The sequence below is a fragment of the Tarenaya hassleriana genome, unplaced genomic scaffold, assembly GCF_000463585.1.
Source record: "Tarenaya hassleriana unplaced genomic scaffold, ASM46358v1 Cleome15, whole genome shotgun sequence".
Lineage (NCBI taxonomy): Eukaryota > Viridiplantae > Streptophyta > Magnoliopsida > Brassicales > Cleomaceae > Tarenaya > Tarenaya hassleriana.
This window is the reverse complement of record NW_010964923.1, coordinates 1,473,646-1,484,642: the sequence shown is the minus strand read 5'-3', so window position 1 is coordinate 1,484,642 and position 10,997 is coordinate 1,473,646. Positions and strand designations below refer to the sequence as shown.

Below are 10,997 nucleotides of genomic sequence, written 5' to 3'. Positions count from 1 at the left end.
TTGTGTGTATATATATGTATGTATGTGTATAATAAAAATCTAGAAAACGGATGGGTGTTTAACGGTTTATTCGTTATTCTAAAATTTATATCAAATCATTAATATATATTATTCGATTCGGTTTCGGTTTTTGTTAAAAAATTTATATTTTTTTTAAAAAAATTGGGTTTTTGGAAATTTTATAAAGTTTAGTTCGGTTTGGTTTAAAAAAATTCGATTTTATAACAAATATAACATTCGAAAATTTTAAACCGAGATTTCCGGTTCAATTGGGAAGAATAAAAAATCCAAACGTCCACGCTAGAAAACATTTTCAAGGAAAAGCTTCTACCGTCCGATGCAAGGGGAGTACACGTGTCGAAATCTTAGCTGAAAAGGCTCTCAAGAACCCTAGCTCCCAAAAATATTCTCGTGTGTATAAAAGGGCACGAGACAGAGACCTAGGTTGGTACTCTGGCTAGGGTTCATCTTCTCCACCGAATCGTTTTTGATATCTCCGTCTTCTCTGTCTCATGGGTCGATCTATTTTCCTGGAAAGTTTGCAACTTTGGCTTCCGCTTGCAGATTTTCCGGGAAAGTTTCAGATTTTTCTAGGGAAAATGGACGGTGACGATGAAATCAGTGAAAGGTCTCGTTCGTCGTAAAATCGGCCGAATTTAAGGCCTGTTTGCCGACCATCCTGTTATATCACCACCCATATTCTGAGTCCATTCTTCCAATTTTTTTTCTTTTATAAATCATTTCAATCCAAATTTTTTTTCCCGGATTGTTAAAAAAAGTTTTTTTCTCATTATTGGCCGATGATTAAATCGATTAATCAAAAGACAAGCATATGTCTGAACCAATCCTTGTTGATAAGCCTAATCTTCTCCATGAGGCCTACTCTTTATGGCGATTTTGTTTTTAAAAAAATCCATTAGTTAAATGAGATTTGTTATTAAAAATGTTGGATTAAAAAGGGTCAAATGATGATTAAACAGCATAGTTCAAATGATAAATCACCGTGATTAATCATTTCATTATTATGTCTTTCGCTCCTAACTGATGACCCTCCAATTTTTTTTTTTAAATTTTAATCATATTCTGATTAATTTTATAAGTCCCTCGGAAATCTATTACAAGGGTTTCATCCACAATGAATGGTCCAATAGTTAATGAACCCAGAAGTGGAGAATCTATGACCCATTTTCTTTTATCAATTCAAAAGACAATTTTGAAAAAATTGATAATCAAGATTTTTCTAAATTAAATTTTTAATTTTTTTTGGAAAATTAATTAAGTGAAATAGTTAACTAAAAAATTTAAAGTTCTATTTTTTTTTTGTCAAACAGTTCTATTTTTTTATTAATCAAAGTTATCAAAATTAAAAATCAAAAACTAAAGCAAAAAATTTAAAATAAAAACTATCAGCGGTCTAAATTTATTATCACACATATTCACATAATACATATACCGTCTCTCTTGCTAACCACATTGATATTCACTAGAATTCTTGACGTCTCCCTTCTTCTTCATCTGGGCTTTAAATAAATTGCTGTAAAATCTATTAAATATGAAAATTATAGATATTTCGGCCTTAAATGATTAATGCATTGATGGAAGGAAATATTGATTTTAAGATAGGATTAGAAATAATAATGGATATAATATTATATCAAATATTATGTATCGATTTTTCTATAAATATGTGAGTCATTTTCATTGTAATGCAACAAGAAGAAGAAGAGATGTAGTAATAAAAATAATTTCATTCATTTTTATTTGTCTTATTTTATTTTTCCATTTTATTTTTTTACATTGGTTAATCAATTTTCTCATAGGATTAAATAAAAAAATTAAAACCAAGCATATGAGAACGCGGGGGGTGACTGTGAGTGTTTGGTTCGAGAATTTAGTTAATACAATTTTTGTTAATGTATCGAATCAAATTTTGAATTATCCATCTTTATATATAAAATATATGTGTTAATATCAAATTTCGGTTTTTATTTGGTGTTGGAGACGGAATCAACTAAGATTCAAGATTAATAACTCGATCCCATGAACTTATACATCGTGTTGAGTGAGGGACTTCAGTTAAAAAAGACTTTTTTTTGGTAAAACAGTTAAAAAAAAAAAGGCTTTAAGCTTTGGATTCACTCTTTACAAACGTAACTGAAACCGAACGCCATTACACATGGCTCCCTTCGCCATCCCCGAGCCTACGCATGTTACCATCTCCCTCTCTTCCTCCATGCAGCCATCATCATCGACCTTCTTCTTCTTCTTCGTCATACCAAAAGCTGAAAACCACGTAGAAACAGAGAACAATGGCGAACGCAACCTCTGAATCCGACATGACAAGCCTCGACCTCTCGTCGCCAAGATCCCCAAAACGCACCGTTTACTACGTCCAAAGCCCGTCACGTGACTCCCAAGACGACGGCGACAAGTCTTCCACGGTGGCGCTGACGGGTACTACGCCCACGGACTCGCCGTCGCACCAGTCGTCGGCGAGCCGCGTCTCCGGCAGCGGAGGAGGTTTCCGGTGGAAGGGTCGGAGAGGACGGTGGTCGGAGAGGCACGTGATAGAGGAGGAAGGTGATGATGAGTACGAGGTTAACAGAGGCATATCTACTGGGACATGTAGGATTCTTTTGGGAGCGTTTGCGTTTGCGTTTGCGTTCTTGGTCCTCTGTCTGTCTCTCTTGGCAGCTGCTCGACCTTTTTCTCCTATCGTCGACGTCAAGGTAAGGCAGAAAACACATACATACATACATACATACATACATACATACATACATACATACATACATACATACATACATACATACATACATACATACATACATACATACATACATACATACATACAATTTCGAGAATTTTGTGTGTGTTCCGTTGCAGAGTTTGAAAGTGAACAGTTTCTATTACGGGGAAGGTTCAGACAAGACAGGAGTCCCGACCAAGATTCTCAACATGAACAGTTCTTTGAAGATGACGATACGAAATCCCGCTACGTTCTTCGGAATCCACGTCAGCTTCTCCACCTTCAAACTCATCTACTCCGATCACTTCGTCCTTGCCACTGGCCAGGTAGCAGTACTCTTTCTTTCGAACCGTTCACTTGCCTCTTGTCTCATTTCCGACACGATTTCAATCCGGTCTGTAACCTTTTCTGAATCTTTTTTTTTTGAAGATGAAGAGTTACTATCAACCAAGAAAGAGCAAGCATATGGCTATGGTGGAGCTCTTAGGATCAAAGATTCCTTTATATGGAGCAGGAGCTTACTTAGCTGCTTCAGATAAGAATGGCGGAGTTCCCGTGACGTTGGAGTTCGAGTTCCGATCTCGTGGGAACGTTGTCGGGAGCATGGTCAAGTCGAAATACCGGAAATCCATCTCTTGCTTCTTCTTCATCTCCTCCTATGTCACCAACCTCGTAAAGTTCAACGAGAATACGTGTAAACGTGTATAAACTTTTTTTTTCCAATCCAAAAAAAATATCTTAATTGAAGATTCTGCAAAACTGCCACGTGGCAACAGAGGACGAAGCCAAATGTCAATTTAGAAATGAACCAATAGTAGAGCGATTTAAGGAGAAAGACTTGGAAGAACACTTCTCACTCAGCTAACGATTCTTCGTAACATTAGAGAAGACAGTTTTTTATATCTTTTTCTTTAATGGATTACTTTTGGAGAAGAAACAGAAGGACGAATTTCAGGACAGAACCACAGAAGCGAAGAAGAAGAAGAAGATGATGATGGACACAGGATCAGAATCCGACATGATGAGCTTCGACCTCTCATCATCATCATCATCATCACCTTCGCCGAAACCCATGGCGTATTACGTCCAAAGCCCTTCGTCACGTGACTCGCACGACGTGGACGACGACGAGTCATCCACGACGGCGCTGACTCAGGCCACCGCCACTCCGATCTACGACTCGCCGTCCGAGTCTTATTCGTACGGCCCATTTTCCCGTCTGTCCTCCTCCAGCAGCAGCGGAGGATTCCGGTGGAAAGGTCGGAGAGGAATGTGGCCGCCGCCCCCGCCCCCGCCCCGGCCGGAGGGACATGTGTTCCACGAGGTGGGAGGTGGTCGGTACGAGGATCTGTATGGAGACAAGGGATGGATTTCGACATGGAAATGCAGAGTTCTTCTGTTCATGGTTGCTGTTGCATTGATCTTCACTGTTTTCTGTTCGATCGTCTGGGGAGCTAGCAAACCTTTCATTCCTGTTGTCATCGTCAAGGTAATGCCCATATCTGTTCCCTGAATTCTGTCTGGTTAGGGTTGAGCGCAAATCGGGTTTCCGAACTTTTCGGAGTATTATGCCCTCGAAGGTTTCTGGTGAGAGTTCGAATGTCAATACAGTATCCATACGATGAGGTGAGATGGGTCGAGACGAGAGGGATCGAGGCATACCTAACTCGAGAAAGAGCCGTGGCAAGGCGAAATCACTTGACGTTTCTAGAAGATAAAGTCGAAACCCTAATATGGGTCTCGGAGAGTTAGATACTCTGTGTGATTGTTTTTAAAAGAAACCCTAATGACAGCCTCGCCCTCTCTATCACGCCCCCTCTTCCCCTCGGATCGAGTTACCCGTCTATACGAGTAATTGGCCAATGAAACTCAACAAACCCGCGTACTCGAATTCTCAAATTTTAAGCATCACGGGATGGACGGATGGATGGATGGATACCCACGGATTCGGTATCCACACCCTCGGGTATTCAAGATAAGATCCGAGCCAACAATCTTTCCTGACAGACATCTCTAGCAACAGCCACTGTCACCGATATCTATCTCTTACCGGTTATGTGTTTTCGGGTTTTCCTGTAGAGTTTGAAGGTTCACGGTTTCGAGCTGGGAGGTGGTTTAGACAGGACAGGAGTTCCCACAAACATTCTGAGCATGAAGAGCTCTGTAAATATGACAGTAGAGAATCCAGCTTCTTTCTTCGGCATCCATGTCAGCTCCTCTCCCCTCAAGCTCATCTTCTATGACTTCACTCTCGCCACTGGTCAGGTACCCGGAACGATTTCTTCTGTTCTCAACTCTTCAAATTATATTGATCTCAGATGCAATAAAACATGGGTTGTAATAAAAAACCAAACTTTTCTTTTTTATTTTCCGGGTTCTGGATCCTTTTTTGTGCAATGCTTCTGAAGCTGAAGAGCTATTACCAACCAAGAAAGAGCAAGCACATGGCCATGGTGGAGCTTACGGCCGTCAAGGTTCCTCTGTACGGAGCAGGACCGTACTTGGCTGCTTCGGACAGGAAGGGGAGAGTTCCGGTGAAGTTGGAGCTTGAGATCCAAACATGTGGGAACATTATCGGAAAACTTGTCAGGTCAAAGCATCGGAATCACCTCTCCTGCTCCTTCTACATCTCTTCCAGGAACAGCAAACTCATCCAATTCACTGACAAGACATGTAGACATGTTATCAAGTAAACACTCTTCAATCTGCAAATAAGAACAACGCCAATTGATCTGTCTCTCTCTCTTTTTCTCCATTCCATTTCAATTCAATTCTAATGCTTTTCATTTGAGGAAAAAAAAAATCGGTTTTTTCCCATCGTTTTTTCTTTGCTTTATGCACAATAAGACCTCTAGATCCTAAAATCTCTCCGTCCATTTCAAGATGTTGCAACGCTCTCCTGCTTTTCATCGACAGCACAGCCGGTTTCAAGCACGGTCCCACCTATTCTATTCGGGGGCCAGTACCGGAAAACTGAACGTCCAATGATATTCTTCGCCGGGAGAGGACCCCTGAAGATGTACACGAGTTTCAAGAATCAGAACGAAGTTAGCTTTCCTCGTAATATACCAAGAAATGGCAAGAAATGAAACGGGTCTCACCACACGTGTGAATCATAGCTGTTATTCCGGTTGTCACCCATCACAAAGACCGAATTTTCCGGCACACGCTGCAAGACCCAAGAGCCCCTAGTTCATGAAACAATAACAGGTTTTCTGATTTTTCACACTTGGATGACGAAAATACGGTAACTTACAATGGATGTCATTTCATAACCAGGAGGCTCTAAGACAAAGTTTTCACTCCGAACAACGCCATTGACCATAAGTTTCCCATCATGCACCTGCATATTCCGGAAACACAGATCAAGAACTCGTAGTTTTCCAGTGTTTCAGTGACGATATCGGTAGGTTCTGTTCTTGCAGGAAGCTTTCTATGAACCATTTCATAACCAAAACTTTTATGTTCCCGAAAGAAAGAAGAAGAGCTGATCTCTTTGATCATTAGATGTGATCTTACCTCAACAATATCGCCTTCTTTCGCAATAATCCGTTTAATGAACACGTCCTCATCGGTATACCCTACTTCCTGAAGAACCGGCGGACTTTTGAAGATTACGATATCATTCGCACATGGCTTCCTGAAACGATAAGTGATCTGAAAATCTCGGATCAGAAACAAATTCTCAACAAGCAATGAATGGATTAGAAAATGATAGCAGGACAAGAACAAACTATAGACACATCTCAGAGTTCTAGTAGCAAAATTCTCCACCAAGAACAACCTATTGGCAAGCATTTCTAGCCATTAAGTCAACAAACTCTGAAAATCCAGAAGTAGATTTCATCAACACAAGGTTAGGAACTGACGAATCTCAATCTGTAACGTTCCAAGTTGTTCATCAACAATCAGACAGAATCAAAGAAGAGGAAGAAAAGGCGCTACCTTTTCTGCAACAATTCTGTCTCCGACATCAAACGTAGGATACATGGACAAGGAAGGAATGTATCTTGGTTCTGCAATAAAAGACCGAAAAGCCAGCGATATTGCCACCGCCGCGATCACGGTTTTGGCATCATCCGTCGAGAAATTCAGCCACTCCGGCAAAAACCCATTTCTCCCCTCCACCTCGCCGTCGTCCCCATTTCCGCCTCCGCCGTCTCCACCTCCACCACCGCTACCCCCACCAGAGTCCACCGGCGGAGCCGACTTCGTAATCTCGCCGGAATCTTTGACCCCGTTACAACGCAGCCTCCGTGACTCGGTTTCACGGTTAAGGATTCTTCCCGGGTTGTTGAAAATGGGATTGCTGCGGGGAAATTTCAGGGCTTTCGAATTCGGGAGAAGATGGACGATAATGGGTTTAGGGTTTTTGAAAAATTTTGAGCTGGAATCAAAGATTTGCGGAGACAGCGGAGGAGACGGGAGGTGAAGACTTATCATCATCATCTCCGCTATCGGAAGATTCAATCTTTTCCTGAGAGAGGTCTTAAATCTAATTTTTTTTTAACGCTTTTTCCTAAAAAATGACATCTTTATAACATGTAGATACTTTTATTGGGCCTTAGGTTAGTATAATTATTATTTTTTAAAAAAAAATTCTGAATGTCCAAGTGTATTTTTTCCAATTAGAAAATCAATAAATCAGTGTAAAATATTACGTCTGAAAATACAAAAAATGATTAACTACCGATCCAGAAGTGTCTGAAAATTGACAAAAGTACGTAAGAAATATGAATTCAGACAAAGGAACTAAAGCCACCCCCAAGCGGTACTCTTGGCAAGAAAACTGCAGATGCCTCCAAGCACTGACAATATCTGAATCCAATCGCCTGAAAATAAAAACCCAACAGAAACAAGAAACAGTTCACAGATGCTGAAATTCCATTAGGGTTTAATGGGAAACATAGAAAAGATTCATCAAACATTACTGGAATACTGAGTATTAGTCCGTTTAGATCCACCAAGACCAGGAGGCTTCTTCTTGCAGCGGCTGGGATAAGCTTCAATGACACAAGGGCTCTGCCTGCAGATAACACACGAAAACCCGAACATGAATCTGAATCTGAATCTGTATCTGAACATCTCGACAGTTCCCCGAGGTGCAACCAATCGGATTCAACCATATACCGAGCCACCATTGTTGTGTCTGCACTGACTGGACAGTTTTTGCAGATGGGTTCTCTCTGGTTACTACTCAGGTTCCACTTGATGAGAAACCGGTTCATCAAGTAACATGCTTTCCCTGCCTGAAGATATGCATTGTCAGAAACAGACACAAAGCCGTCTGCTTCCTTGTCTGAAGACTCTGAACCCTCCATTGTTTTTTCTTCGGGTTTTGACTTGAACCGGTTGCTTTCATCTCTCTGCAGTAAACCGATGGTGGCACAGGTCGTGTCACTCAGAAGATTGAACTCTCTGGCTTTGCTCAGAACTGATTCCGATGCTACATCCAGAAACCGGGTTTCAGTCATATCGGGAACCGAGTGATCTGAAAAAGATTTCGCTTCTGATATAATTTGGCTAAGGTCATCATCCGAAGTATTTCCCCTCTGAGCTTTATCGGGCTGAATTTGCAATATCTGTGTCTTCGTAGGTAAGGGGCAATCAACAGAACAAGAAACTATGACTTTGGTACCCTTTGACCCGGGAGCCGGACAAAGGTAACAGCCCGCAGCCGTGAGAGATGTCTGAACAATCACAAATCATATGAAGAACCGAACACAAATCAGCATTGTCTGGATCAAGAATCTGGAGGGAATAGCAGAGCAAGAAATTGAGCATACTACACATTCAATAGAAGTTACCCTGCAAGGAACTGTACGGAGGTAGTTCAAAAGCAATTTTGAAGTATTTCCTCTGATGGGTCTCTGCTTTTGGGAGATAAACTGAAGATTCATGAGAAAGAAAGTGTAAGGAAGATACTCCAAACTCCAAAGGCAAGAACTTTGAGGCAGTGATTAATCTACCAAAAAAAACCCTAAAAAAATATTATGTAATTACCTGTAGGACTAAGCCGATATACTTTGATACGCAAATGTCCTTGATTTCTGAAGGATTCAGTCTCTGCAGATCAATTATAGCATACCCTTTCTGCCATTCCAACATCAAAACCACGAAAAATCAAGAAAACCCGAAGATGAATATCGTCTTCATATGCCCAAAGTGTTTCATATGGACTTGGAAACCGTAAAAAAATGCTTACATCTGTCACTGTTACTGTTTGATCTATTAAACGGGAACAAACTCGATCAACAAACGAACGCGTTCTCCGACATTCAGAGATAACTGCTTGCAGTTCAGACCTGAAGGTAACTGATAAAAAACGAGAAGTTAGTTATCATATGATACAGACAATCTTAGATTACTACTCTATGTTCATAAGGTTGAAGGACTTGCCTGATTGTAAATTGCTTATTGACATCCGAATCCTATTCCGAGCAAACAATTGGCTACGATTGGTCGGATCCTCGACCCAATCCTGTTTTCCCCATTTGCAAATCTGCCCGTAAACAAATAGGCTGATGACAACGAAAAAAAGAAAAACTTTGAAAACAATTTGTCTTCAAAGACCTCGTTTTTGGGGGAATGTAAACCTTGTACATGTCTTCTTTCAAGAAATCCATCAATGGACGCACTAAGAGAACAGAACGATTCTTGCCATTCGTCTCGTCTAAATGCATCTCCGACGGGAAAATCTCAGAAGCAAATGCCATTCCAGCAAGCCCGAGTACTCCACTATTGCGAGATAATCTTAGAACGAAAAGCTCAGCCTGCATGCATTCAGCTTCAGAAACCATTCACGAATATCATCAATGCCTCTCGACACTTGAAACAATTTCTCAACCAATGCTCGTAAAAGTGTCTTTTACCTGATCATCTGCATGGTGAGCTATAAGCAAGACACTGATGTTTTCGCGGAGGCAGACATTCAGAAGCATTTGATACCTGTAAATTTCAGACAGCAGATGCAGAAAAAACACAGAAACAATGATCTTTGTGTAATTGTAATGAAATAGAAAAGAAAAGCCGAATGTAAACCTCATCTCACGAGCTGCTTCTTGCAAGTGTCCCTGCTTCGGCCTACCATCCACCCAATCACAACAGGCAATCTCACATCTGATTCCTAATAAGAGCTTCCGTGTTATAATCCCGTTTGGCGAAATCAAATGTCATATAAACCCGAGATTCTACATTAGTTTTCGTACTTCGTGGCGGTATTTACCCATTTCAGAAACTCTGCAGCTCACAGCTTCAGCCTCATCTTTGCTCTCCTGTCTCAGTCCATGATCCACGACTATAGCCACAAGTCCATCTATGAGGCCATCTGTCTTGTTAACACCGTTCTGCCCTTCGGTTTTCCAGTTCGCGGTCAGGACAGACAGTGCCATACTGTCAGGACCGCCCGAAACACCTAATGCTGGACACAGCACAATGAAAAAAAACACAAACAATGAAGAAGAGAAAAAATCTCAGCAGTTGCAGCACTTTGAACTAATTCATTAAGTTCATGAAAACGTAGACAGAACGCTCTAAAAAAGCATCAAAATTTGCTTGATTTTGCTCGTTGAAATCTCAAAATGCAATGCGCTGGAATTGGGGCTGTTGTCTTTCTTCCTCCAATTGAGTAAATTCTCCCCTTCTTCCCTCTTTTCGTGTTTCCCGGGAACCAAACAGAAAAAACCAGAGGGAAATGAATCCAGAGAGAAAATTACCAATGCGGTGATGAGGTTTCAGACCCGCCATGGCCATCCTCCTCTCAAAAACCTCCTTGAACCTCGCGACATCCACTGTCTCAGTAACGGAGACGCACTTGCAGAATAAACGAGCGAAACGTAGACAGTGGCCACGAAAGAGCTGCGAAGCGAAAAGGGTCTCGCGAGAAAAGGAGACAGAAACCCTAGCGATGGAGCCGGAGATAAAAATCGAAGCTTTTCCTCCATTGGAGCACAGAGCAAGGCCTCTCGCCATCGAAGAACTCGAAAGGTGCGACCTTTTTACATTCAGTGTATTGCAACAGCGAGAGAAGAATCCTTAAAAATCTCACCTTTGAGATTATATCAGCATATTATCTCTCGCGCTAGTGAAACTGGCTCAAGAAAAATGATGTTTGATTACGTGGGTGGACGGCCAAAAAGATTGATTTTTTCGTTAATAGAATCATTACAACCAGTTGGAACCATTCATGTACATGTGCATCTTCGGACATGACAATAGAAAAACTGGTTTTTTCATGATCAAGAACCCT

At 41.1% G+C, this 10,997-nt stretch overlaps 4 protein-coding genes across 8 annotated transcripts; 2 read left to right on the top strand and 2 right to left on the bottom strand.

Annotated features, from left to right (window-relative positions):
* Window positions 1-2,087: 2,087 nt before the first annotated feature.
* Window positions 2,088-3,499, top strand: LOC109116493. 2 transcript variants are annotated; one of them, XM_019202038.1, is made up of 3 exons: window positions 2,088-2,729; window positions 2,887-3,078; window positions 3,179-3,499. In XM_019202038.1, the coding sequence occupies exons 1-3, from the start codon at window positions 2,310-2,312 to the stop codon at window positions 3,455-3,457; spliced, it is 891 nt and encodes a 296-aa protein (XP_019057583.1). In that variant the 5' UTR covers window positions 2,088-2,309; the 3' UTR covers window positions 3,458-3,499. The 2 variants fall into 2 exon arrangements, with proteins under 2 accessions (XP_019057583.1, XP_019057584.1); XM_019202039.1 differs by having other exon boundaries at window positions 2,096-2,729; window positions 2,887-3,075.
* Window positions 3,500-3,624: 125 nt separating this feature from the next.
* Window positions 3,625-5,459, top strand: LOC104809106. The gene is made up of 3 exons (XM_019202040.1): window positions 3,625-4,238; window positions 4,829-5,014; window positions 5,158-5,459. The coding sequence occupies exons 1-3, from the start codon at window positions 3,738-3,740 to the stop codon at window positions 5,440-5,442; spliced, it is 972 nt and encodes a 323-aa protein (XP_019057585.1). The 5' UTR covers window positions 3,625-3,737; the 3' UTR covers window positions 5,443-5,459.
* Window positions 5,460-5,476: 17 nt separating this feature from the next.
* Window positions 5,477-7,263, bottom strand: LOC104808769 (chloroplast processing peptidase). Of its 2 annotated transcripts, XM_010534562.1 has the most exons (5): window positions 6,695-7,261; window positions 6,269-6,406; window positions 6,006-6,092; window positions 5,851-5,918; window positions 5,477-5,760 (listed from the first exon to the last, which is right to left on the bottom strand). In XM_010534562.1, the coding sequence occupies exons 1-5, from the start codon at window positions 7,196-7,198 to the stop codon at window positions 5,628-5,630; spliced, it is 930 nt and encodes a 309-aa protein (XP_010532864.1). In that variant the 5' UTR covers window positions 7,199-7,261; the 3' UTR covers window positions 5,477-5,627. The 2 variants fall into 2 exon arrangements, with proteins under 2 accessions (XP_010532864.1, XP_010532865.1); XM_010534563.1 differs by lacking the exon at window positions 5,477-5,760 and having other exon boundaries at window positions 5,850-5,937; window positions 6,695-7,263.
* A 141-nt stretch (window positions 7,264-7,404) lies between these two features.
* On the bottom strand, window positions 7,405-10,900 carry LOC104808766. 3 transcript variants are annotated; one of them, XM_010534559.2, is made up of 11 exons: window positions 10,465-10,900; window positions 9,975-10,169; window positions 9,791-9,875; window positions 9,622-9,697; window positions 9,346-9,522; window positions 9,149-9,251; window positions 8,955-9,064; window positions 8,753-8,842; window positions 8,557-8,637; window positions 7,681-8,439; window positions 7,405-7,581 (listed from the first exon to the last, which is right to left on the bottom strand). In XM_010534559.2, exons 1-11 carry the CDS (start codon window positions 10,718-10,720, stop codon window positions 7,489-7,491), a joined length of 2,025 nt encoding a protein of 674 aa, XP_010532861.1. In that variant the 5' UTR covers window positions 10,721-10,900; the 3' UTR covers window positions 7,405-7,488. The 3 variants fall into 3 exon arrangements, with proteins under 3 accessions (XP_010532861.1, XP_010532860.1, XP_010532863.1); XM_010534558.2 differs by having other exon boundaries at window positions 7,405-8,439; XM_010534561.2 differs by lacking the exons at window positions 9,791-9,875; window positions 9,975-10,169; window positions 10,465-10,900 and having other exon boundaries at window positions 9,346-9,536; window positions 9,622-9,699.
* Between the last annotated feature and the right edge of the window lie 97 nt (window positions 10,901-10,997).

Coding starts and splice junctions, on each gene's coding strand:
- LOC104808766 (XM_010534558.2), bottom strand. CDS start 10,720: ATGGCGAGAGGCCTTGCTCTGTGCTCCAATGGAGGAAAAGCTTCGATT. Junction 9,523..9,621: donor CTCACCATGCAGATGATCAG/GTAAAAGACACT, acceptor GAATGCATGCAG/GCTGAGCTTTTCGTTCTAAG. Junction 8,440..8,556: donor TCCGTACAGTTCCTTGCAGG/GTAACTTCTATT, acceptor GTGATTGTTCAG/ACATCTCTCACGGCTGCGGG.
- LOC104809106 (XM_019202040.1), top strand. CDS start 3,738: ATGATGATGGACACAGGATCAGAATCCGACATGATGAGCTTCGACCTC. Junction 4,239..4,828: donor TTCCTGTTGTCATCGTCAAG/GTAATGCCCATA, acceptor GTTTTCCTGTAG/AGTTTGAAGGTTCACGGTTT. Junction 5,015..5,157: donor TCACTCTCGCCACTGGTCAG/GTACCCGGAACG, acceptor ATGCTTCTGAAG/CTGAAGAGCTATTACCAACC.
- LOC104808769 (XM_010534562.1), bottom strand. CDS start 7,198: ATGATGATGATAAGTCTTCACCTCCCGTCTCCTCCGCTGTCTCCGCAA. Junction 5,919..6,005: donor GTTATGAAATGACATCCATT/GTAAGTTACCGT, acceptor TGGGTCTTGCAG/CGTGTGCCGGAAAATTCGGT. Junction 5,761..5,850: donor AGCTATGATTCACACGTGTG/GTGAGACCCGTT, acceptor GTACATCTTCAG/GGGTCCTCTCCCGGCGAAGA.
- LOC109116493 (XM_019202038.1), top strand. CDS start 2,310: ATGGCGAACGCAACCTCTGAATCCGACATGACAAGCCTCGACCTCTCG. Junction 2,730..2,886: donor CTCCTATCGTCGACGTCAAG/GTAAGGCAGAAA, acceptor GTTCCGTTGCAG/AGTTTGAAAGTGAACAGTTT. Junction 3,079..3,178: donor TCCTTGCCACTGGCCAGGTA/GCAGTACTCTTT, acceptor TTTTTTTTGAAG/ATGAAGAGTTACTATCAACC.